The sequence below is a fragment of the Hippopotamus amphibius genome, chromosome 6, assembly GCF_030028045.1.
Source record: "Hippopotamus amphibius kiboko isolate mHipAmp2 chromosome 6, mHipAmp2.hap2, whole genome shotgun sequence".
Taxonomy (NCBI): Eukaryota; Metazoa; Chordata; class Mammalia; order Artiodactyla; family Hippopotamidae; genus Hippopotamus; species Hippopotamus amphibius.
Genome location: NC_080191.1, coordinates 137,093,666 through 137,118,625, shown reverse-complemented (window position 1 = coordinate 137,118,625; position 24,960 = coordinate 137,093,666). Strand labels below are relative to the sequence as shown.

At 41.2% G+C, this 24,960-nt stretch overlaps 1 protein-coding gene and 1 long non-coding RNA gene across 2 annotated transcripts in view; one reads left to right on the top strand and one right to left on the bottom strand.

The window, feature by feature from the left end:
* The window catches only part of RARRES1 (retinoic acid receptor responder 1), a 40,499-nt gene extending 16,944 nt beyond the window's left edge, over window positions 1–23,555 (top strand). Inside the window, exons 2-6 of the mRNA XM_057740220.1 lie at window positions 10,369–10,431; window positions 12,800–12,983; window positions 16,011–16,147; window positions 23,122–23,184; window positions 23,264–23,555. Of these exons, the coding sequence (XP_057596203.1) occupies window positions 10,369–10,431; window positions 12,800–12,983; window positions 16,011–16,147; window positions 23,122–23,184; window positions 23,264–23,413 (597 nt within the window). The 3' untranslated portion in view covers window positions 23,414–23,555. The remainder of the gene's footprint in view (window positions 1–10,368; window positions 10,432–12,799; window positions 12,984–16,010; window positions 16,148–23,121; window positions 23,185–23,263) is intronic.
* Window positions 18,622–23,267, bottom strand: LOC130856040 (uncharacterized). The gene is made up of 3 exons (XR_009054418.1): window positions 21,404–23,267; window positions 19,463–19,536; window positions 18,622–18,784 (listed from the first exon to the last, which is right to left on the bottom strand). It is a non-coding gene; the product is annotated as an uncharacterized LOC130856040 (long non-coding RNA).
* Window positions 23,556–24,960: the final 1,405 nt, after the last annotated feature.

The window sequence follows — 24,960 nt, the reverse complement described above, 5'->3', positions numbered from 1 at the left end:
CAGGTTGCTCTGAGGGACTGTTCCAAAGAGATAAGGAACGAGGTAGGATATGTAGGGTTTTTTTAAAATTAGAATCAATTAATTTATGCCTGCATTGGGTCTTCATTGCTGCACACAGACTCTTCTCTAGTTGCGGAGAGTAGGGGGCCACTATTCCATTGTGGTGCATGGGTTTCTTATTGAGGTGGCTTCTGTTGTTGCGGAGCGTGGGCTCTAGGTGCATGGATGTCAGGAGTGGTGGCTCGTGGGCTCTATAGCGCAGGCTCAGTAGTTGTGGTACATGGGATTATTTGCTCTGTGGCATGTGGGATCTTCCTGAACCAGGGATTGAACCCGTGTCCCCTGCATTGGCAGGCGGATTCTTAACCACAGTGCCACAAGAGAAGTCCCTGTATAGGAATTTTTGCTGAAAAAAAAACATGCAGTGAAACATCAAAAGATAACTAGTAATCACAAAAACAGACATTTCAAGTTAATGAGTTTATTTTCTTAATTTTTATTGTAGTTACTTTATAATGTGTTTCTGCTGTACAGTAAAGTGAATCAGCTATACATATACATATATCCCCTCTTTTTTGGATTTTCTTCCCATTTAGGTCACTACAGAGTATTGAGTAGAGTTCCCTGTGCCATACAGTAGGTTCTCATTAGTTATCTGTTTTATACATAGTAGTGTACATATGTCAATCCCAATCTCCCAGTTCACCCCACCCCCCGTCCCCCCTTGGTATCCATATATTTGTTCTCTACATCCCTGTCTCTATTTCTGCTTTGCAAATAAATTCATCTGTATCATTTTTCTAGGTTCCACATATAAGCAATATTATATGATATTTATCTTTCTCACTTCACTCTATATGACAGTCTCTGGGTCCATCCACATCTCTGTAAATGGCACAGTTTTGTTCCTTTTTATGGCTAATATTCCATTGTATGTATGTACCACATCTTTATCCATTCTTCTGTCGATGAACATTTAGGTTGTTTCCATGTTCTTCCTATTATAAATAGTGTTGCAATGAACATTGGGTTGCATGTATCTTTTTTGAATTATGGTTTTCTCCAGGTATATGCCCAGGCGTGGGATTGCTGGGTCATATGGTAATTCTATTTTTCGTTTTTTAAGGAACCTCCATAATGGCTGTATCAATTTACATTACCAGCAACAGTGCATGAAGGTTCCCTTTTCTCCACACCCTCTCCAGCATTTATTGTTTGTAGATTTTTTGATAATGGCCATTTGTCACATATGGCCTTTATTATGTTGAGATGGGTTCCCTCTATGCCCACTTACTGGAGAGTTTTTATCATACATGGGTGTTGAATTTTGTCAAAAGCTTTTTCTGCATCTATTGAGATGATATGGGTTTTATTCTTCAATTTGTTAATACGGTGTATCACATTGATTGATTTGTGTATATTGAAGAATCCTTGCATCTCTGGGATAAATCCCACTTGATCATGGGGTGTGATCCTTTTAATGTGTTGTTGGATTCTGTTTGCTAGTATTTTGTTGAGAAGTTTTGTGTCTGTGTTCATCAGTGACGTTGGCCTGTAATTTTCTTTTCTGTGATATCTTTGTCTAGTTTTGGTATCAGGATGATGGTGGCCTCGTAAAAAGAGCTTGGGAGCGTTTCTCCCTCTGCAATATTTTGGAAGAGTTTTGAGAAGGATAGGTGTTAGCTCTTCTCTAAATGTTTGATGGAATTCACCTGTGAAGCCATCTGGTCCTGGACTTTTGTTTGCTGGAAGATTTTTAATCACAGCTTTAATTTCATTACTTGTGATTGCTCTGTTCATATTTTCTATTTCTTCCTGGTTCAGTCTCGAAAGGTTGTACCTTTCTAAGAATTTGTCCATTCCTTCTAGGTTGTCCTTTTTTTTTTTTTTTTTTTGGCATATATTTGCTTATGGTAGTCTCTTACGATCCCTTGTATTTCTGTGGTGTCAGTTGTAACTTCTTTTTCATTTCTAATTTTATTGATTTGAGTCCTCTCCCTTTTTTTCTTAATGAGTTTGACTAAAGGTTTATCAATTTTGCTTATCCTCTCAAAGAACAAGCTTTTAATTTCATTGATCTTTACTATTTTCTTCATTTCTATTTCATTTATTTCTGCTCTGATCTTTATTATGTCTTTCCTTCTACTAACTTGGGTTTTTGCTTGTTCTTCTTTTTCTAGTTGCTTTAAGTGTAAGATTAGGTTCTTTGAGATTTTCGTGTTTCTTGAGGTGGAATTGTATTGCTACAACCTGCCCTCTTAGAACTGCTTTTGCTGCGTCCCATAGGTTTTGGGTTGTCATATTTTCATTGTCATTTGTTTCTAGGTATTTTTTTATTTCCTCTGTGATTTCTTCAGTGATCCATTGGTTATTTAGTAGCATATTGTTTAGCTTCCATGTGTTTGTATTTTTTACAGTTTTTTTTTTTTCGTAGTTGATTTCTAATATCATAGCATTGTGGTCAGAAAAGATGCTTGATATGATTTCAGTTTTCTTAAATTTACCAGGGCTTGATTTATACCCCAACATGTGTTCTATCCTGAAGAATGTTTCATGCGTATTTGAGAAGAAAGTATATTCTATTGCTTTTGGATGGAATGTCCTATAAATATCAACTAAGTCTATCTGGTCTAATGTGTCATTTAAGGCTTGTGTTTCCTTATTAATTTTTTGTCTGGATGATCTGTCCATTGATGTAAGTGTGTTAAAGTCTCTTATTGTGTTACTGTTGATGTCTCCTTTTATGGCTGTTAGCATTTGCCTTATGTATTGAGGTGCTCCTATGTTGGGTGCATAAATATTTACAATTGTTATATCTTCATCTTGGATTGATCCCTTGATCATTATGTAGTGTTCTTCCTTGTCCCTTGTAGTAGTCTTTATTTTAAAGTTTATTTTATCTGATATGAGTATTGCTACTCCAGCTTTCTTTTGATTTCCATTTGCATGGAATATCTTTTTCCATCCCCTCACTTTCAGTCTGTATTCAAGTTAATGAGTTTAGTGCTTTTCCATGTAGGGGAAGATGCAAGAGTCTGGGCTCATTGATAGCATTCTTTTTATATGCAACTTAACTATCTAGGGCTCGTATCCTATTTTTCTCAATCCTAAATTCCCCTCAGGGTACACTGTAGGGGCTTCATGGTTGTGATATCCTTTGTTTACTGAAATGGCAAGGACATTCTCTGTCCACACCATTCATCCCACATCCCATGGGCAACTGTTTTGAAAAGGACTGATGTATCTTCTTCATCATGCTCTGAGTGGAGAGCAGTTGGGTAAAGGAACTTAGGAGAACCGCCCTGCCATGTGGCTCACAGTCTTGGGTTTTATGGTGATGGGATTCGTTTCCAGGTTATCTCTGGCCAGTTGTTCTGATTCAGGGTCCTTCCTGGTGACAGGCATGGCTCAGCCAAGATGGATTCCAGCAAGAAGGATTCTGGGAGGTTGGTAGGACACATGGACTGGCATCTCCTTTGTCCTTTTGCCTTTTCTTGAATTCTTCCGGTTGATGGTGACTTGTTAGTTCTGTGTTCCTTACCAGGACTTTCTGTTGTAAGATAACTCATGCACGTGGTTACTGTGGTGCCTGGGCAAGGTGGGCTTTTTCAGTCAGTGGTTCCTGTAACAGCCATGAACCCCCCAAACCTGGCCCTATGCATTTTCTCATTTATTGTCAATCTAACAGTCCCTCACTGCTGCTTTATCTTGCATCTCTCAATTACTCACTTGTGAGCAGACCTTCAGAGCTCTGTTAGCCCAGGTAAAACATGTGATATGCTTAGAACCACACCCAGCACAGGCCCTAGTGAAACCATGCACCTCAGATTGGGACTCAAACCCATGCAATTAGGACTCAAACCAGGCCAAAATCCTGATTGGGACTTGGACCCACATGGTCAGGACTCAAACCCACCCAAAACCCTGATTGGGATTTGAACCCAATAAATACACGTGTCCTTTAAATGATGGTAGATCTAATAATGTTGTCTTAATATGGAATGTGAATTCTAGTGGTTATTTTTGATCTTGAGTGATGTAACTGGTCATGTTGACCTGCCAGTTAGGACTCACATCCACATATGTCCACCATAGACTTCCCCCCCATTTCTGCTGTCCCCACCTTGGTTCACCCACCCCCTCAACTAGCCTCCTGTAGTCTCTGCATTCCCTCTGGACCCCTCCTCACTCCAGGCTGGTTCTCCACATGTGGGCTAGAGGGAGCTTTAAAATCTCTTCCTGTCTATGGCTTCCCATTTCTCTTGGGGTGAAACTCTCACCGCAGCCTGCAAAGGGTAGCCCCTGACTACGTGGCCAGGGCCAGCCTCTTCTGGATCCTGACTCCTGTCTTTCTGCCCTCCGGCCCCCCCAGCTGCTCCCCAAGGCTTTCAGCCCCACTCTTTCTTCCAGGTGGAATGTTTGCCAGGCCCCCACCTTCACCCTGACACCCCCAAAGTCAATTCTTTCTTAATGTTCACAGTTCAGCTCAAATGTCACTTCCCTGATCCCCAGACTAGATCACTTCTCCAGTTATCCTTTCATAACTCTTAAGTCATCCATGATGAGAATCAACTTTACAGTGATCTACTTGAAGTCCTTCTCCTGTCACCCGACTGCCCTGAGGGTGGTTGTGACAGTCTGTTCCCTGTTGCTGGCCCTGCACTCACATTCAAAACTCCTGGGGTAGATGTTGAACCACTAAGACCTCTTTATCACAGGATAGTTTAATCAAAGACAGCTGAAGGGAACTCAAAGCCCTAGAATGTCCTGAGAAGCATGAGACACTTTGTCTCAGATAAGAAGGCCTGGCTGGTGCTGCTTGGCCCAAGGCCTGAGGCTGCTGCCTTGTCTCAGGAGAACCAGCAAAGCCACCTCAGAGGAACTTGTGACTCAGAGGAAGGTAGCCGGGAGAGGCCTCTGTGGGAGGAAAAAGGGCTGCATTTTGATAAATGGCAAAGTACAACCAAAAATATAAAAATCTTATTTTGGACAAAATGTAGACACTTTTAAGAGTGCCTAAGTAAAAGAAGGAGCTCAAATCAGGAAGGAAAATTACTCTTCAAAAGGACAGCTCCATCCTGACTCAGCTCACAGCCTTGGTTAATCCAGGTGTTTCTTTCCCTGCAAAGAATAGGTACTGGGTACCTGACTTTGCCTCCATGTATTTTCTTTTTCTTTTCTTTTTTAAAAAAATTTATTTATTTCTTTATTTTATTGGCCGTGTTTGGTCTTCGTTGCTGCACACGGGCATTCTCTAGTTGCGGCGAGCGGGGGCTACTCTTCATTGTAGTGCGTGGGCTTCTCATTGCAGTGGCCTTTCTTGTTGCAGAGCACAGGCTCTAGGCGCGTGGGCTTCAGTAGTTTTGGCACTTGGGCTCAATAGTTGTGGCTCACGTGCTCTAGAGCACAGGCTCAATAGTTGTGGCACACAGGCTTAGTTGCTCTGCGGCACGTGGTATCTTCCTGGGGCAGGGCTCAAACCCGTGTCCCCTGCATTGGCAGGCAGATTCTTACCCACTGTGCCACCTAGGAAGTCCTCCATGTATTTTCAAGAAACTGTTGAGTCAAATAATATCTTAAGTACTTTATTTAAAATATGCACAATTACATCAAGAAAAGGCACACTTTTGTGAATCCTTGTTGGTAGCAAATAAGCGTGCCCAGTTGATTACCGATGGGAAGGTTGGTGGTCCTCAAGGTTCTTCTCAGACACCTTCCCTGAGGAGACTGCAGCAAATTCTGTGGCTTTAACCACCACCTCTACTGAGTCTTCTTTTATGACATCCAGCTGCCTCCTGGCCATCTTCTATGTCTCTGAGCACAAAAATGATACTGCCAACTCTGCTGCCTCCTCCTCTTCACATGAATGGCCTCACTACCCACCCCGCTCACCCCCAACTAGCAGCCTGAGGAGCATCCTGACTCCTGTGTGCTCAGGCCCCTAAGTGAACACGAAGGGCAGACTCCTAGGTTGTGCGTGCAGCAGGCGAGAGGGCCCCATGGCTGGTGCAGCAAGCAGTTCAAGCCTTAGACCTGCTGGCAGGCAGAAGTGCTGCCTTCTGAGTCTCAGCTGTTGGTGACCGCATGGCTGGGGTGAATGTTCCGTGTGTTCCTCTAACTCAAGTGGGGCAGCGAGGACACCGAACTTCAGGAGACTTGGAGACAGATGCGTGGGGCACCTTGTGCAGCCACTTTCATGCAGGTCCTACTCACACCTTTTAATGGTTCACTGCAAGCTCCAGGCAGGAGAAAACAAGCCAGATGGAGTCTGTATCTCAGCCTTCCCTAGCCTCATCCTCGGGCCAGACCCTGCTTTCCAGCACAGTTCTTTCTCTCCCTGATGTGAATAAGTTTTGTTTTGCATTTTATTTAATTTTTTATTTAATTTTTGTTTCATATTGGGGTATAGTTGATTTATAATGTTGTGTTAGTTTCAGGTGTACAGCAAAGTGGTTCAGTTATACGTATACATAATCCGTTCTTTTTCAGATTCTTTTCCTGTATAGGTAATTACAGAATTTGAGTAGAGTTCCCTGTGCTATACAGTAGGTCCTTGTTGATTATCTATTTTTATATACAGTAGTGTGTATATGTTAATCCCAAACTCCTAATTTATCCCTTCCTTCCCACCTTTCCCCTTTGGTAACCGTAAGTTTGTTTTTGAAGCCTCTAAGTCTGTTTCAGTTTTGTAAATAAGTTCATTTGTATCATCTTTTTAGGTTCTACATATAAGTGATATCATAATACTTGCCTTTGTCTGAGTTACTTCATTGGTACGACAGTCTTTAGGTCCATCCATGTTGCTGCAAATGGCATCATTTCATTCTTTTTATGACTTAGTAATATTCCATTGTGTGTACATACCACATCTTTATCCATTCCTTTGTTGATGGACATTTAGGTTGCTTCCATGTCCTGACTATTGCAAATAGTGCTGCTATGAACATTGGGGTGCATGTATCTTTTTAAATTATGGTTTTCTCTGGATATATGCCCAGGAGTGGGATTGCTGAATCATATGGTAGCTCTATTTTTAGTTTTTTTAAGGAACCTCCATACTGTTCTCCATAGTGGCTGTACCAATTTACATTCCCACCAACAGTGTAGGAGGGTTCCTTTTTCTCCACACCCTCTCCAGCATTTATTGTTTATAGACTTTTTGATGACTGCCATTCTGACCAGTGTAAGGTGGTACCTCATTGTAGTTTTGATTTGCATTTCTCTAATAATTAGTAATATTGAACATCTTTTCATGTGCTTTTTGGCCATCATATGTCTTCTTTGGAGAAATGTCTATCTAGATCTGCCCATTTTTTGATTGGGGTTTTTTTTTTTAGAGAGAGCTGCATGAGCTGTTTGTATATTTTGGAGATTAATTCCTTGTCCATGGCTTCATTTGCAATATCTTCTCCCATTCTGTGTGTTGTCTTTTCATTTTGTTTATGGTTTCCTTTGCTGTGCAAAAGCTGTTAAGTTTAATTAGATCCCATTTGTTTATTTTTGTTTTTATTTTCATTACTCTAGAAGGTGGATCCAAAAATATATTGCTACAATTTATGTCAAAGTGCGTTCTGCCTATGTTTTCCTCTAAGAGTTTTATATTATCTGATCTTACATTAGGTCTTTAATCCATTTTTTAGTTTATTTTTGTGTACGGTATTAGAGACTTCTAATTTCATTCTTCTACATGTAGCTGTCCAGTTTTTCCAGCACCACTTATCGAAGAGGCTGTCTTTTCTCCATTGTATATATTTGCCTTCTTTGTCATAGGTTAATTGACCATAGGTGCATGGGTTTATTTCTGGGTTTACTATCCTGTTCCATTGAACTATATTTCTGTTTTTGTGCCAGTACCATACTGTTTTGATTACTGTAGCTCTGTAATATAGTTTGAGGTCAGGGAGCCTGATTCCTCCAGCTCTGTTTTTCTTTCTCAAGATTGCTTTGGCTATTCGGGGTTTCCATACACAATGTAAAAATTTTTTTGTTCTAATTCTGTGAAAAATGCCCTTCATAATTTGATAGGGATTGCATTGATGTGATGGTCAATCAGATTGGGATTCTTTCCTTAATTTCTCGTTCTGATCTTTTGTTGTTAGTGCATAGAAATGCAGTAGATTTCTGTGTATTAATTTTGGATACTGCAACTTGTTTTTTGTTTTTTGGTTTTTTTGGCTGCTGCTGCACAGCTTGTAGGATCTTAGTTTTTCCCAACCAGGGATTGAACCTGGGCCCTCTGCAGTGAAAGTGCCGAGTGCTAACCACTGGACCACCAGAGAATTCCCATGTATACTGCAGCTTTACCAGATTCATTGATGAGCTCTAGTAATTTTCTGGTAGCATCTTTAGGATTTTCTACGTATGGTATCATGTCATCTGCAAACAGTGACAGTTTTACTTTTCCAATTTGGGTTCCTTTTATTTTTCTTATTGTGTGGCTAGGACTTCCAAAACCACGTTAAATAAAAGTGAGAGTGAACATTCTTGTTTTGTTCCTGATCTTAGAGGAAATGCTTTCAACTTTTTACCATTGAATATGATGTTAGCTGTAGGTTTGAATAGGTTTTAATAATGATAAAAAATAGTGAGCATATGTTGGACTTTTACCCCGACCCAGGCACCACCTAAGCTCTTTTTGTGCCGTGTCTTACTCTCCACAACAGCCTAAGTACTGTATTATGTTTACTGGGGCTCCCACAGACTTTGGGATCAAGTTCCAAGTCCTCTTTACAAAAAAAGAGGCTTTTGTGACCTTGCGCCAGCCTCCCCAGACAGGCTTTTTTCTGGTTTTGTTGTCTTCCCTGGAATGCCAGCCCCTGCACTCTATTCCCACACCTTTGCCTGCCCCTTGCTCTAGATAAGCCTGAGTGCCTGGCACATGTGCAGCTCTGACCACATAGATGAGCTGCACTGTGTAGTGCTGACATGCCTCTTTCCACACAGGAAGCAGGTTTCTGGTCAAGCTGGACTGGATGTTCTATTTCCTTGTATCTCTCTGGTTCCTGGCATAAGAGGTGGCAAAAAGTGAATGAGAAGACAGTGTGTGTATGAATTTTGTAATCTGTATGAATTTGTAATTGAAATCAGTGTTTCCACTTACAGCAGAACTTGTTTGAGATTGAAAATGAGCCCTAAGCAAACTGCTCTCATGCATGTGCTCTGGGTGCCCCTGGGCTCCCAGCAGTATCTATACATCCACGTGTCTAAATGTTCTGTACATAAATAATTGCCACAGAATCCTCGCCCTCCATTCTCCGGTTTCCCAGAATTTTTTAAAAATCTGTAATAGGAATGGATGGTATCTGGTCTACTTAAAAATAAGATAACCCTGTTTGGTTTTTGTGTTCCTGATTCAAGGGAAATTGATGTTTCCAGAGTCTAACTTAATCAACACAATGTGAAATAACTTCAGCTCCAGGCAGCAGAAGTTCCTTTTCTTCTCTAGAAAACACTCTTGTACTGAATGATCACTATGGTGGTTTTTTTGTTTTGTTTTGTTTTTTAAAAAAGATGATGGCCAAAAACATAAAGTTCTTCTAAATAGTCTAATGTGCTTCAATGATATGGGTACGTATGCTCTAAAACTATGCATTGGAGTCAGTTCAAAGATTTTAAAAGGTTAAATATGCATTCGCCAAGTTTAGAAGTATGCCAGCCTGTGAAAGCTGCAAAAAAGGGGGAGAGCATAACATCTGAGGACTTCCTCCATGTGGCTAACTCACCCTGCTCCAGACTCAGGCCCTTCACAGAACCCACCTCAGGCCTCACCTGTGGGTCCCCCTCTGCCCACCCTCGGTCTGGGTGTGGCTGCTTCTGTACTATCCCTTTGACCTTTGCTGAGGTCTCCTCTTCCCAGGTGCCTTCCTTGGCCACCTTAAGAAAAGTGGCCCCACCACTCTTTCTTCTCTCATCACCATCTGAAAACCCATCATTTATTACTGGGTGCACCTGTGCCTCTGGGTCAACTGTGAGTGGCAGGAGGGGGCGCTGATGTGGCCCAGTGCCCAGCACAGGGCGTGGAGGGCACTCAACAGTTGGGGAAGGAAGGAAGGCACTCGCTCCTCAGCCCTGTGTGCTCGTGTCGTTTCTCACCCGGCCGCACCCAAAGCCAACATGTTAGGGTCAGGACCACTGTTTCCCCATCTCAGCCTCCCTCTTTGTGAGTAGCTGTCAAATCAGCAAAGCAGAGTGGCATGATGCGACCAAAATTTGAGATCTTTTCTCCTTGTAAAAAATCACTGATTTTATTCAGGTATAAATGCTAGAGCTGCCATCTCATGTCATGTTATCGCAAGAGAGAAGTGGTTCTTGGTCATGAAGATGTTAAGAGAGCTTCCACGAGGCTAAAGTTCCGCTTCTGTGTTTCAGATTAATCAAAAGAAGGAGTATAAAGTTGACCTGGTGTTTACCACGGAGCTCTACGACTCAGAGGTAAGCTGCCATGGTTCGTGAAGTGTCCTATGAACAACTTACATGAATTATTTTAAAGTGAGAATCTTCATATGCAGTGACTTTGAGGTTTGCTCCCCCCCACCGCCTCCCCCACTCCCCCACTTTTTCTGTTCTCAAGAGTTGAAGACCAGAGCTAGGCAGGACAACTTCATGGCCTTAAACAGGGTTGTTTTTAACACAGTCCACACAGCCATCGTCCCCCTCCTTCTTTTGCCACTGCGAGGGCGTTTCACACTCCCCTTGGCACCCTGGCACCTCAGAATCCCTAGAATGACTCACGGTCAAATGCCGACGTGCTCTTTTCCTGTCAGCTGGTGACATTTTTTGATAGCGGGATGGCGTAGCACGAGGCCACCTCCAGGAGCTTCCACGTGCAGAGGCATTCTGTAACAGCGGCCCGTGTACGCCACAGGCACCTTCAGACTCTACAGTTCTGACCCAGCAGGCCGTGCGTGGTTCACCAAGTTTCCTTTCCCCCATTCTCAAGAAGGGAGTAAACAGAACACTTATACCGAAATGAGAGCCAGATGAACTTCCTGGTGTTAGGCCAAGCTGGGAGGCAGCAATCGAAACCGGAGTGGACGGAACCGCCCGAACCTCTGTGCGTGGCGCCGAGTCAGAGCGGCGGGGATGCGCAGGCAGCATCGGGCATTCTGGTGCCTCAGGAAGGCAGAGCTTCGGAGAGGGCAGGACCCCTCTAGCTGATGCTTCCGGAAGAAAGCTTACCAGTATTCAGAAACAAGTTCTGATAAGACAGTACGTGGACTTCACTAATTAATCTAAGAATGAACATTTTCTTAAAGCATAAGGAAGGTGCTTTTTGGTTTCTGTGTTGCAAATGGAAGTGTCAGATTAAAGCTAAAGGGAGAACAATTACTAGATTATTTTGACCAACTGTGCTTCTCTGAAGGGCACGGCTAGCTAATTGAGAGGTTTCATTTCAGGGGGTGAGGAGAGTTCTTTCATCTTCAGGGAACTTCTTTGATTCTGTGGAGCTGTCTGGGGGTGAAAGGAAAACAAAAGGGGACACTACTGTTTCCTTTTCTCTTCCCTGGAAACGGTTTTGACATCAAAAGAGCCTGTGTACCATCCCTCTCTTCTGCCTTTGAGAAGCCTCTTCCCGAATGCTCCCTTCACTGTTTTCCTATATTAAAATCCTATGATTAGGATTTCAGTGCACCCCTGAAATTCCCTCTCATGTAAACCAGCACTCCTAGGAGGAAACACTGCCCATTGGAAAGCCTGTTTTAGTGTTTTGTGTTAGTTCTAGGAGGGCGCTTACTTAGCAGATCCAGTTTTGATTACGGTTTGTTTCTTTGTGGACTTTTTCTCTTTGGTGGTTGTTTTAACTGGGACTCCACCCAGTTTAAATGACTGTAAAAGTGAAAAGAACTCAATTGCTCAACCAGCCATGTTGAAATAGTTCTTAACTAGAGGCCCATGGGTGGGTTTTTGAGTAGGGCCACGAACTTCCTCAAATGCTAGGCCCAGTGGATGGTATGAGTGAACATGCATTTTCCTGGTTTTTGTTGTTGGGTTAAAGAATCAGTTTCCTAAAAGGGTGGAGAAGCACTGTCCCAGAAATGAGTTGCACCCTTGATGTTTACTTAAAGCATCCAGCTACCCAGCTCCGTGTGTGTCTGGATTGGAAAGTGCGGGAGACCTGAGAACACTGTGTGTCTACATTTAAATACGAGTGCAAGCAGACGTCCCTCGGTCACCTGGGTAGTTGAATCAGTCCCACTTGGGTGATCTATTAGTTCTTGGAATAGAGAGATGGAGTTCTCGTAGAGCCGGGGCCCTGGCCTCACACAGACACAGCTCAGGTCCTGGCTTACCACTTACTAGTTGTGAGACATGGAGTAGGTTCCTCTTTAAACTTCAGTCTTAAACTGTAAAACTGGAATAAGGGGACTGAATTCTTCAGGCAGCATGAAGATAATTGTCATTTGTGTTTATGGGAACCAGCTTCCTTCTGGTTCAAGCTTGCCAGCTTGAGGGCCAACTAAGCATTATGTGGGTCCACAGTAGGGAGGCAAGTACCCCTATCCCAGGGGTCTGAGCCAAGCAGCACTCCACAGATGTCAGTGGTCTTTCTTTGGAAGAGGCCCAGCATTCTTTTCATAAGGGCACCATCAGAAAGCAGGAGTTTAAGGGACAGCAAAGACTGAAGATTGTTGTGTTCAGCTGTGAGCAGAAAAATCACTTTCTACAAAGCAAAGAATACTACATTCGGATGCCAGTGCCTACCTGCAATGTACAAGGAACGCCCTGATCTTGTGTGTTGTGCATTGGGGTGTGTGGGGACTGATAAGGAACCATTCTAATTCCAAAATCTTTATTTCAGGAAGGTAAGGAACGTCTGGGGAAATGTTCTGCTCGAGTGTTTTTCAGGAACGAGAAACCCAGACCAGCCATTAATGTAACATGTACTCGGCTCATTGAGAAGAAGAAGAGACAAGAAGAGGATTACCAGCTCTACAAGCACATGAAGCAACTTAAAAACCTCTTGGATGTAGACAGCATACCTGGTATGTACCAATATCTGGAATTTCTATATTCAGGAATGCATGTCATTACTACATCTTAAAAAGAATGATCATCTAAAAATGTATCCCCTAAATGGCACTTTAATTCAACTACAGAATATGGTACACCTCATTATTTAAACAAATTCAGAACTATCCTTTTCCTATTCTCCTCTTCCAGTACAATATAGGGACTCCATCAAAAACTATCTGTGCCCCTTTAATCTGCCCACTTCTCATCCCAGATGCGGGGCAGGGCAAGAGCTGGACTCCAAAGAAAAGAGGTGGAGGGCTTCCTAGGTGGCGCAGTGGTTAAGAATTCGCCTGCCAATGCAGAGGACACGGGTTCGATCCCTGCTCCAGGAAAATCCCACATGCCATGGAGCAACTAAGCCCATGCGCATTAAAAAAAAAGAAAAGAAAAGAGGTGGAGGTCTTTGCAACAGGACACACACTTAGGGATGCAGTTTTCAGGGCTGAGTCGAGAAGCCGAGGTTTCTAGAGATTTCTGGTGGTGGCTTTGGAAGCTTCAGGTGACGGGACACCCATCCAGGGCCTCCGCTGTGCCCATCACGGCCTTCCGCACCAGAGCCGGGCTAGCCGACTGTCTCAGGGCCTTGCTGGGAGGCTTCAGTGGAGTCAAGCTGATCTCATTTTAGGTCCAGCTCTAATGGGCAGTGGTGCCGTCTCTTATAAGAAATGAGCCCTGCCTCTGAAGTGACTCAGCTGAAGTGAAGCAGAGCCCATTTGTTCCGGCACTCAGCAGGGTATGCAGGCAGCGGCTGACACGCGGCACTTCCCGGCAAATCCAATTTCCAAAACCACAAAAGTCATCTCTGGACTTGCACTTGGGTATTAAGCTTGACATCTGACCACCACGGCACTCCTGTCCCACTCTCTCTCTCTCCGTTCACTCATTTGCCTGGAGGCTGTGATAGACCCTTTTCAGCGTGGAGGCCCTGTGGTCTCCATTCCTGGCTGCACCTGTGTCCCATCCATTCCTGAGACTAAATGTTCTGAAAGCCCGGAGGTTGGGGTACTGTTCCTTGCGTTTCTCTATTGGCAGCATGGCTCATTCTCATTATAGCTCTCTGACAACTTGGATTAAATCCTGTTTCAAAGAATTATGAGGAACAATTCAGAATCTTACAATGTAGCAGAATTTTTCATTTAACTGCCTGAAATAAATGGGCCAATGACTAATACTTAAAATCCACAGTTATTTAGGGTTTGGTCCCCTCCTTAGCATTAGTTGAGAAAATAGGGTTTTATATATTCTTCTTAAAACAGAAATTTAAGAAATCACACTGGACCTTTTCTTTGAATATTTGCCACAGGATCTATAGATTTTGGACACTTTTTAATAGTGCAGGTTAACTGGATCGTGTTCAGTTAAGTCCTCTATGCCCTAAGGATCATTCTATGACAATCTAACTTGATGTGTTGCTATGAAGCTTCAAAAAATATTTTTTAATAGAGGGCATGTTTTCATCAACAAAATCTACAAGTTCTCGTCACTTTAAATTCAGCAGAGACTAATTTAGTGTGCTATTTATAGCCTGTATATATAAAGTTATCTACTTAAAACTGAAAAGGTTTAGTTTTAGATAAAGCGAAACCTATGTTGGAGCAGCCAGTTCAGACCTCAGCAGATCCCATTCAGTATTTAAACAACCCAGAGTATTCGACTGTTGAGCAGTTTTCTCTACAGTTCGTGAGAAGATCTAATCCGTTTTTGGATATCCTTGCTCCGTACTGTTCTTCCCCTAAAAAAGTAGTTGTCTGGTTTTCATTATGAGTAAAAACTTCACCTTTTCTAATGAATTCATAAACTTCCTATAGATGAGCCCAAGTATATTACATATCAAAGAAAAGACTGGGGACCTGAGAATAACCAGCTACAGTCTTAAGTGACACTGTAGCAGTGCTACTGGCATTCATACTTTCAGTTATCCTCATTATTCAGTGTTTTGTATATCGAATTTTTCTTCTATGGTAACTCATTTTGATTTCACAAGTTAAACTCACAGTGGCTCTACAGGTTGAAGGAAGCCTGTCACTCTCTCTTGCTGCCACACACACGACAGGAATTCAAGGCTGAACTCAGATCTCATCTCTGTGAAGCTTTCCCCGCCCTCTTCAGCCCACAGAAGCCTCCGCCTCCCCTGCGCCTCCTCAGCTCTCTGATCCTCCTTCTTCAGGTGTCAGCTGCACTGCTACCCTGTCAGCAAGTGGAGGGTAGCGTCTGTCTTTGTGTCGCTTAACAGCACCCAAGCAATCAGTGAATGCCTTTTGAAATGACTACCATTATAGAACAGCCAAGTCTAGTCCTACCAATACAGAGCAGAATTTACGTGAAAGATTATTTTACCAAGAAGGATTCATTTCCTCATAAGCTGTTAGTATTCCTCACATATTGTATTATACGATCACTGGACTTTAATACAGACTAAGAATCTCCTTCAAATTGCATAAATGATGGTCCATGAACAGCTCATAAATTACTTGCTAAAATTTGAGTTCCTAAAAGTCACAAAAGGTAATTTATTAGTCATTGTATCCCTACCTCTAGCAATATCTGATATTAAGTAGATTTTTTTTTATAAATGTTTGCTGAATTTAAAAGATTGCAGTTCTGAAAACAATGCACCAGGAAAAACCCACTTGATTTCTTCATGTGGTCAGAAAAAGTGCTGCCAATATACTGATTAACTCCAAGGATCAGAGAAGGACAAAGACATTTGCTAGACTGGCAAAGACCAGCACATTGACTGTAGACCCAAACCAAAAGGTAATGTGGAAAAGATAACTGATAGATGTTTCCACCTAATTAAAAGATTAAAGATTTTAGGTTAACTTTGAGTATCATCATAGCTCTTAGTTTGCATTTATATAGTACAGCAAATAGCTTTACTTAGGGCAAGCTGAAGCATGTAAAACTCTGTATAATGTAGTCCTATTTCACTACTGAAACTTCTAAAATTTTGTCCTAAAAATGTCTTAATACGAATGTACTTTTTGTGCCCTCAGATAGCCATGGACATATTGAGCCCTCTCTGAGACCCATCTGGGACTTAGCTTTTCTGGGCAGCTCTTATGTGATGTGGGAAAAGACAACACAGTTCCTACACTACTACATGGCACAGCTCAGCAGTGTGAAGCAGTGGGTAAGAAAAACAAAATGAACTTGTACCATAAGAGATGCAACCAGTGCAATGTTCTTAGACTAATGTGAATTTCTAGTTTCATGGAAAGAGTTTTAATTGCGTTTCATTCACTCAATAAATATCTGAATGCCAGGTATGGTTTTGGGGACTAAGGATATACCAGTGAACAAAAAACTCAATGTAGCTGCCCTTATTGAGACTAATTCTAGTGAGAGAAGATAAAGACGGTGAACTGATGAACAAGTAAATATGTATCAAATGGTGGTAAGTGCTGTGGAGAAACATAAAGTACAGAAAAGGGAACGCAGGGTATTGACAGAATTAAACTTTAGTCTAAAGTAAGGCCCCTCTAATTTGAGCAGAGGTGACACTGGTGCAGACGCCTAAGAGAAGGGAGGGTGAGCCGTGCCTCCAGAAGGGAAGGAGTATCAGGCAGAGGGAAGCGAGGCAGCAGTGTGGCTGGTGGGTTGGAGCAACAGCGGTGACCTAGTGTGGCTGGAGGAGTGAGCAAGGTGAGCGTGCCGGGAGAAGAGATCAGACAGAGGGGATCAGTTTTTATGTAAGGCCTGGGAGGCCATTAGAAGCACCTTGTCTTTACTCATTACAGGGTCTTCAGCAGAGGAGTGACACAATCTGACTTACAACTGAATCATTCTGGCTGCTGTGCTGAGAACAGACCGTAGACAGACCAGAGAGACCAGTAACATATTGCAATAGCCTAGGCAAGGCTTGGTGGCAACTCAGACCAGAGTGGCAGCAGTGGAGGTGGTGAGAAGTGTTTGGATTTTGAAAGACCAACAGTATGTGTTGGTGGGTTAGATATGGATATATCCGAGAATGGGAAGAGTCAAGGATGATTCTTAGGATTTTGGCCTGAGTAACTGGAAGGATAGAGTTTTCATTTACTGATTGTGGAAGACAACAGAGGAACAGATTTGGGTGGAAATTAGCTTGATTTGGGGCATTCTAAATTCTATAACCAAGCAGAGAATCTGTACAGTCATATGGACATAAAAGTCTGAAGTTCAGGGGAGAGGTCTGGGCTGGAGTCATCACCAGATAGATGGTTCTTAAAGCCACGAGAGTAGATGAGATCAGAGAATGAGTGTAGACAGAGAAAGGTTATATAGGAATTGAGTCCTGGAATACTTCTAACTTTAGAGGGTGGAGATATGAGAAAAGAAGTGTTTCAAGGATGAGAACTGACAAACTGTATCAAATGCTGCTGGAAAGTCCAGGAAGATGAGGACTGAGAATTGACCATTAGATTTAGGCGAGTCGCAAGTCCATGGAGAGCTTATCAAGAGCTGTCTCACTGGCACAGTGTGGGCAGAATCCTGACTGGAGTAGGTTCGGGAACCGAGAGCACGTGGACACGCCATGTCTTTCAAGGAATTTAGCTATCAAGGGGAGCAAAAGGAAGGGAGGGCTGGAGGATGGGTAAGCACAGGGTCAAAAGAGGGTTTACTCTTGTACTGTTAGGTGGGGCGGTTTAACAGCATATTTCTATGTTGATGAGAAAATCCAGTAGAGAGGGGCAAAGTAGGACCTGTAGGGAAGAGAAGGGAGACTTATTGGAGTTAATATCTCTGAGGAGATAGATCAGTCCAGGAGATGACTGGACAAGGGCACAGCGTTTACCTGGAGGAAGGCAGACAAGTGTGGCACACATGCTGGTAGGAGCGTAGGTGTCATGGGGTAGCTTATGGAAGTTCTATTCTGACTCCTTCTGTCTTCTCAGTGAAAAATGAGGCAGAGTCACCAGCTGAGGGCGAGGGTGAGACAGGAGGTGATGGACAGCACTCATGGAAGGTCTGTGGTCACAAATTTAGAGGAGGGCCAGTGACTCTCAGCTGGTTGGGTGTGGACGTGGAGGTGGCTGAGTGGGGTTTTTGTCAGGCAAGTGTGATGTGGAGAGAGGGGGGCATTTCTAGAGTAAACAGTATCAACTACTCAGAGAGGCAGGCTGAGCCAACCATAAGTACAGTTTTCTAAATATTTTCTTCACGGGTGGCGGAAGCAGTAGATTCACCATGGATGGATATCAGTGAGTGTCTTCTGAGTACAAGGATTTGCCTAGTATCCAGTCAGCATTATTAATGCCAGTTATAGCTTGATGTGCCTTCCAAAGGTCACCTGTACAGCAGACAACTGTTTGAAATGTAGTTGCTTTACTTATCGAAATGAACACATTTCCTTCCCCTATAGAGTGTGTTTTAATAGAAATGACCATTTAATTGATTGTTGTTACATTAGGAGTCAGGATACAGCACTAATTCTTTGGCTAAGTAAAAAGTTTCTCATCTACCAAGACAATCATATCCTCAACAAAAGGCTTTTACTTTAACTGAGAAGTCAGGGGAAATTTTTTGTTTAGTGTAGAAAATGGTGTCAAAATAATAGAACTAATTTTAATGAATGTCAGAGGAAAACTCAGTAGGAATAGAGCAACAGAGACAAGAGAAAAAATTAGGATCTTTTAATGGCAGTCTTTTCCATTCTTTTGTATTTGTACATGACACGTCATTTAAGCAACCACCAGGACATACGGTGGTTTGAAAACAGCAGCCCTGTTTCTCATTCATTCTAGCCTGTCTTCGATGACCATCATCTGTCCATTAATATCCCTCAACCAGCCTGCAAGTGGGGACAAACATAATTGTAGAGTTAAGAAAATAAAAATGCAGGGGAAGTGGGACTTTTAGAGTTTTTTACCCTGTGGTGATTGGGTTTTAGATAAACAATAATTGAATATGCAACTGACTTGCTGCATACCTAAGGCAAATCACTTCTCTTAAGGCTATGAAATGAGGATCAACAAGCTTATTGAAGCATCTAAAATACAGAAGTAATTGGGAAATTTGGCTTAAGGTTGATATGCATTTCAGATTAGAATTCTCTCTTTTTTTAAAAGCCTACAGCACCTGGTATTCCCAGGCAGTCTCCCATCCAAGTACTAACCAGGACCGACCCTGCTTAGCTTCTGAAGTTAGAGTTCTCGTAAATAAAAGCATGCACATACCCACGTAGATTTACAAATTCTGCTATTTGGTGGCCACTGAAGATTCTTGTGATCTTTCAGAAAAAGATGCAACAAACAAAACAAGCAACAATTTCTAAAAAAGTCACTAAGAAAATCTAGGGACTGTCCCTGGAGACTAGAAGCAGGATGGTAGGGCTGACAAAGCAAAGACAGAGAAGCGGGGAGTGACTAGAGGTGCCCTGTGGACCAAGGTATCTCAGGAGACTGTAGGAATTATAGTTTTTTCCAAAAGCTTTCTGGGTGAGAATCTCTACACTCAGGGATAAACTCACCTGTTAATCCAGTGGTGTAAGGAAGTACAGCCTCACATGAACACAGCCTGAGAGAAGAGCAGGCTAAGAAAGAGCTGAAATACAAATATAAAACCCATCTTACTGGCGGTTATTGCCTTAGAACTGAAGAACAGATATCATTCCCAGGCCATGAGGACTAAACCAAGGACAGGGGAGATATTTGCTGGCTAGGAAAAAAAATAATGAATAAGGACTTTTCTGACACCCTTAGCCTTTAATATGAATTGAGAAAAGTAACTGTTACTTTTCCAGCATTGTTCCAAATCTTATCAGTTACCAGATCAGCACCCCAAACTATCTAACCTGCAGCATATCACTGTCAGGCAGCCTAAGTCTTCACCCTAACTAGAGGCCCCCATTGGCCAACAGTACATTACAGAAACCATCGTATCTACCTTATTTATTCTGCTAAGAAATCTACTTTTGACTTAAATGTAAGACATGACACCATAAAACTCCTTGAAAAGAACATAGGTAAGACATCCTCTGATGTAACCCATAGCAACGTTTTCTCAGGTCAGTCTCCCAAGGCAACAGAAATAAAAGCAGAATAAACAACTGGGACCTAATCAAATTTATAAGCTTTTGCAGAATAAAGCAAACCATAAACAAAACAAAAAGACAACCTATGGAATGGGAGAAAACATCTGCAAATGATGTGACCAACAAAGGCCTAATTTCCAAAATGTACAAACAGCTCATACAACTCAATATCAAAAAAAAAAACAACCCAATCAAAAAATGGACAGAAGACTTAGACATTTCTTCAAGGAAGACATATAGACAGCTAACAGGCACATGAAAAGATGCTCAACACTGCTAATTATTAGAGAAATGCAAATCACAACTACATTCTCCCACAGGTCAGAACAGCCATCATTAAAACATCTACAAATAAATGCTGGAGAGGGTGTGGAGGAAAAGGAAACCTCCTACAACTGTTGGTGGGAATGTAAATCGGTGCAGCCACTTTGGAAAGCAGTATGTAGGTTCCTTAGAAAACTAAAAATAGAGTTACCATATGATCCAGCAATCCCACTCCGGGGCATACATCTGGATAAAACCATAATTCGAAAAGATACGTGTGCTCCCATGTTCACAGCAGCACTATTTACAATAGCCAGGACATGGAAGCAACCTAAATGTCCATCAACAGATGAACGGATAAAGAATATGCATAGGTGGGTATAGACACACAATAAAATACTACTCAACCATAAAAAAGAATGAAATTTTGCCATTTGCAGCTTCATGGATGGACCTAGAGATTATCATACTAAATGAAAGACAAATACCATACTATATCACTTATATGTGGAATCTAAAATATGGCTCAAATGAACTTATTTATGAAACAGAAATAGACTCACAGATATAGAAAACAAACTTATGGTTACCAAAGGGGAAAGCGGTGGGGAGGGATAAATTAGCAGTTTGGGATTAACAAACTACTCTGTATAGAACAGATAACCAACAAGGACCTACTGTATATCACAGGGAACGAGATTCAATATCCTGTAATAAACCATAATGGAAACAATATGTAAAACTGAATCACTTCGCTGTATACCAAAACAACACTGTAAATCAACTACACTTCAATTAAAAAAAAAACTTCTGATAGCATATATTAATAATCTAACCCTATTTATTCTCCACCAAAAGCACCCTCGTTCTGCTAGGGATCATTTCTTTTAGGGGAGACGGGGAGCAGTAGGGGTGGGGTGGATCACAAGTATAAGGAAGCCAAACACTTGAGTCTCTCTCCAGGAAGATTAAAGTGCAGAGTTATCAGAAAAATGTGACAGTAAATCATCAGTTTGGACTGTAAGGATTTGACATATGTGATGATTTGAACAGAAACCAAGGAGATTATTTCTGAATAATATTAAAAATGATGGCTTCCTGGCAGAGCCTTACTTGGTATGGGCAGTGCACCCTGGATACTTTGCCAGGCTGGGATGTGCCACGTCTGGGCTGTGGTTGTTCAATAAGCCCTGCTTTTGGTTTGGTCTAAGGGTGCTTCCTCCTGGAAGAGGAAGAATCTATAAAAATGGAAATGTAAGATGTATTTCAATAACTTTATTGAGGAAGGTCTTAAATGTAGACGGTGTCTAAGCATTATAATGCAGTTTTTTTTTCTGGATTATTAAAAAATGGGTAACACTGAGCAGAAGTTTGTCAGTGGACTTGGAATGCCATCATTTGCTTCAAGCCTTTTCTTCCTTTTTGCCTAAAATCTGGAGACTGCCATAATTTCCTTCAGAAATGTTATTTTCAAAAACAAAAAGAGGCAATGTCCTGAAAAAAGTTTATGACCAATTTTTTAACTGTTAGATATACACATAAAACAGACCTTGAAAAATGGTGCAAGCTCAAAAGTCTGAGACAAAAATTATACAGCACAGCAGCCAGCTGTGTCAGTACAGTCCAAGGTCAAGATCGTCACCAAATGAGAGTCTAAATCCACCCCCAAACCTAGCAATGCCCAGCTGATAACTGGAGTCTCCAGAAAGTGTTCCTTTATATATGACACTAAATTTTCCCTCATGAATTCTTGGACTTCTCAGCCTGTGTTTTGGATATTTGTTTTCACCATTCATGCTACCTGGCAGAAGGGAAACCTACCCAATGATGGAAAGCATCACAGAAAAGCAGTCAATTTCTGATTGATCCAGGCCCTCTCTTGTATCTTATCCCTCTAGCATCCTCTCCACCTGATGGAAATTTCATGGCTTATAAAAATCTTCATCAATGTAAGCAAAGGGAAGACAAAATATCAGTCCTTTTTGTTTGTTTTTTGCTTTTTCATATTCTTAAGTAGTCTCAGTGAAAGCCTGGTAGATTAAAATCATAATCCAAATTAGCTTTTTAATTTCTTTTCCATTTTTACTAGTAAAGGGATAAACACTTCTGCCTCCCAACCTTTCCTCCCAAAACAATTACTGTCAAAAAGAAAATAGGAAATTGGTTTAGTCACTTGTAAAATTTATAGAAATCAAGTGAATAAAAGAGATGAGGGAGACGGCCTGCTTACTGTAAATTGCACTGGTTTTAGAAGCAGTGTGGTAAAGCATGAAGGATGTGGGTGATGGAGTCAGTAGATCTGGGTTTGAATCCCCATTTGTTACCTACTAGCTGTAACCTCGAGTTGCCTTCACTGTAAAACAAGGCTCATAATACATATTCTTGCAAGACAGGAGAATTCCATGAAAATATGTATAAAGTGCCTAGCACAGAACGTGGCCCATGGTGTCCTTCTAGAAATCCTGGTCGCCCTTCCCCTTTGTCTTACTGCCTGGCATATCAGGGCTACATATCAGCTCAAGGTGCATATACAGTATGTAGATCCCTTAGGCTGTCAAAAGATTCTCCCTATTCTCATAGAGCTTAGTCTCCATCAAAACCCATAAATATTAAAGAGAAAAGGGACAGAAAGACCTTACTATATTTTCATGGCTTGGTGGCAGAGTAAGAATCCACAACATCCACATCTTGATGCAGGATACCACCAAAGGAGATGAGGCTACAAAGAGAGGGCAGGTGATTGAAGGCACCCATGCACCCATCCAAAACAAGAACTGATATAAGACAAGCCTTCCATATTCTGAACACTAACACTTTTTTTCTTCTTCTAGAAAACAAATGATGATGCAATTGATTTTGATTATACTGTTCTACTCCATGAATTCTCAACACAGGTAAAACAAAATGGTATATAGAATTGTTGAAACCAGAAGTTTTTGCAGATCATAATATTTTAGAACTCTTATTTCCCAGGAGATGATTCCCTGTCGTATTCACTTGGTCTGGTACCCTGGCAAACCACTGAAAGTGAAGTATCACTGTCAAGAGCTACAAACACCAGAAGAAGCCTCTGGAACTGAAGCAGCATCAGCTGTGGCACCAGCAGAGCTTAATAATTTCTGAAAAGCAAAAAAGATCTGTTTATATCAAGTTCTAAACAAAATGACTGTACTAAGTAGCCTAAATCATTACTCTAGTAAAATAGCCAAGGTATAAGGCATTCTAATACTTTGGGAAAGCCTGTGATTACAAGTAAATACTCAAAAGATACTGGGATTTTTGTTTTTCAATTGGTTTGGTTTAGTTTTTAACTCTGGGAGCACGTGCATACTCAACTCTGCTCAGTGCTAAACAGTTATCCCTACAGGTTCCTCAGGGTTTCAGCCCTAAAATGTAGAACTCAGTTAGTATATGCTGCAGCTGGACCACTAAGTATTTAAAAAAACATAACAAAAGTGATGGTCGCATTTCTAAATCTGCATTTCTGAATATTTTGAACACACTGTGTGTAGCTATTTTGTATTGTTAAATTGCTTCTACCTAGTATGTAAAAAAGATATTTCGATGAAAGCAAATTGTAGGGAAAATATTACCTGTTTAAAAGGAATTTTACTATTTTTTATGATTTCAAGCAAATATTCCTTTTAAATTTATCTACTTTTAAATGTTTGTTTCTAAATAAAATGTTAAATGTGTGTGTAGAGATTTGTCTATAGACAAAATTAGTGCTAAACGGGGATTAAAGGATATTTAAATATTAATTCAAATTTTACAAATAAAAATATAGTTTCTCACAGATAAAGCCAAGTGTCTGCAAACCTATTAAACGGAACAGTGATGTAACTGAAAGTATATAATCACAATTTTCATTTATAACCTAGTGTTGGCCTAAGTAATTTCTAAAAGCAAACACAATATGTACCATTAGCAGATTTGTGGAGTATCTCCCCAAGGCAGGAAGAATTGGTCCAGGAAATGTGGCCAGCATTTGCCTCTCAAAATTAGTATTTAATGGAATGCTTATATGCATGTCTCAAAAACTTTAGCCAGGTTCCTTGGCCAGTAATTGGTTAAGGAAGCATCAGCCTTAAAACATACCAAAATTTTACCTTTAAGTCTATATTATTAGAAAATTGAAAAAGTTTATACTAAATACAAAAATTAAGACATGGACTCTTACAAAATAAAAATAAGATGAATTATACTATATTTCTAGCAGATACAGTTCATGAATTATTCTATTTAAAACCCCAATCCTTTGCATTCATCTTTCCGACATCCACTGGATTTAAGGATTATAAGTTTTCCAAAGCGCTGGAAACAATCATTTAAAGAAAACATCAGATTTCCCACATATATGATAATGCAGAGAAAATACTTTACCTAAGATATCAATCTAGTGATAATGCCAAAACCAAGCAGTAAACTCCTCTAACTGAAGTTTCCTAAATATCTTTTTAAAAGAAAGTGCCAAGAGCATTATAAGAGCATATTCAGTGTCTTGTGATTTTTTTAATCTTTCAAGTGTCACGTTAAGAGCTAGAAAGGGTTTCCGTTTGCTTGTCTCAACTCTCATCCTCATAAAGGCATTTTTAATTAGTTAAGGTTAGGCTCATAAATGTGACCATAATTCAACCAGGTAAAGAATCTAAGGTAACCCTTTAACAGAT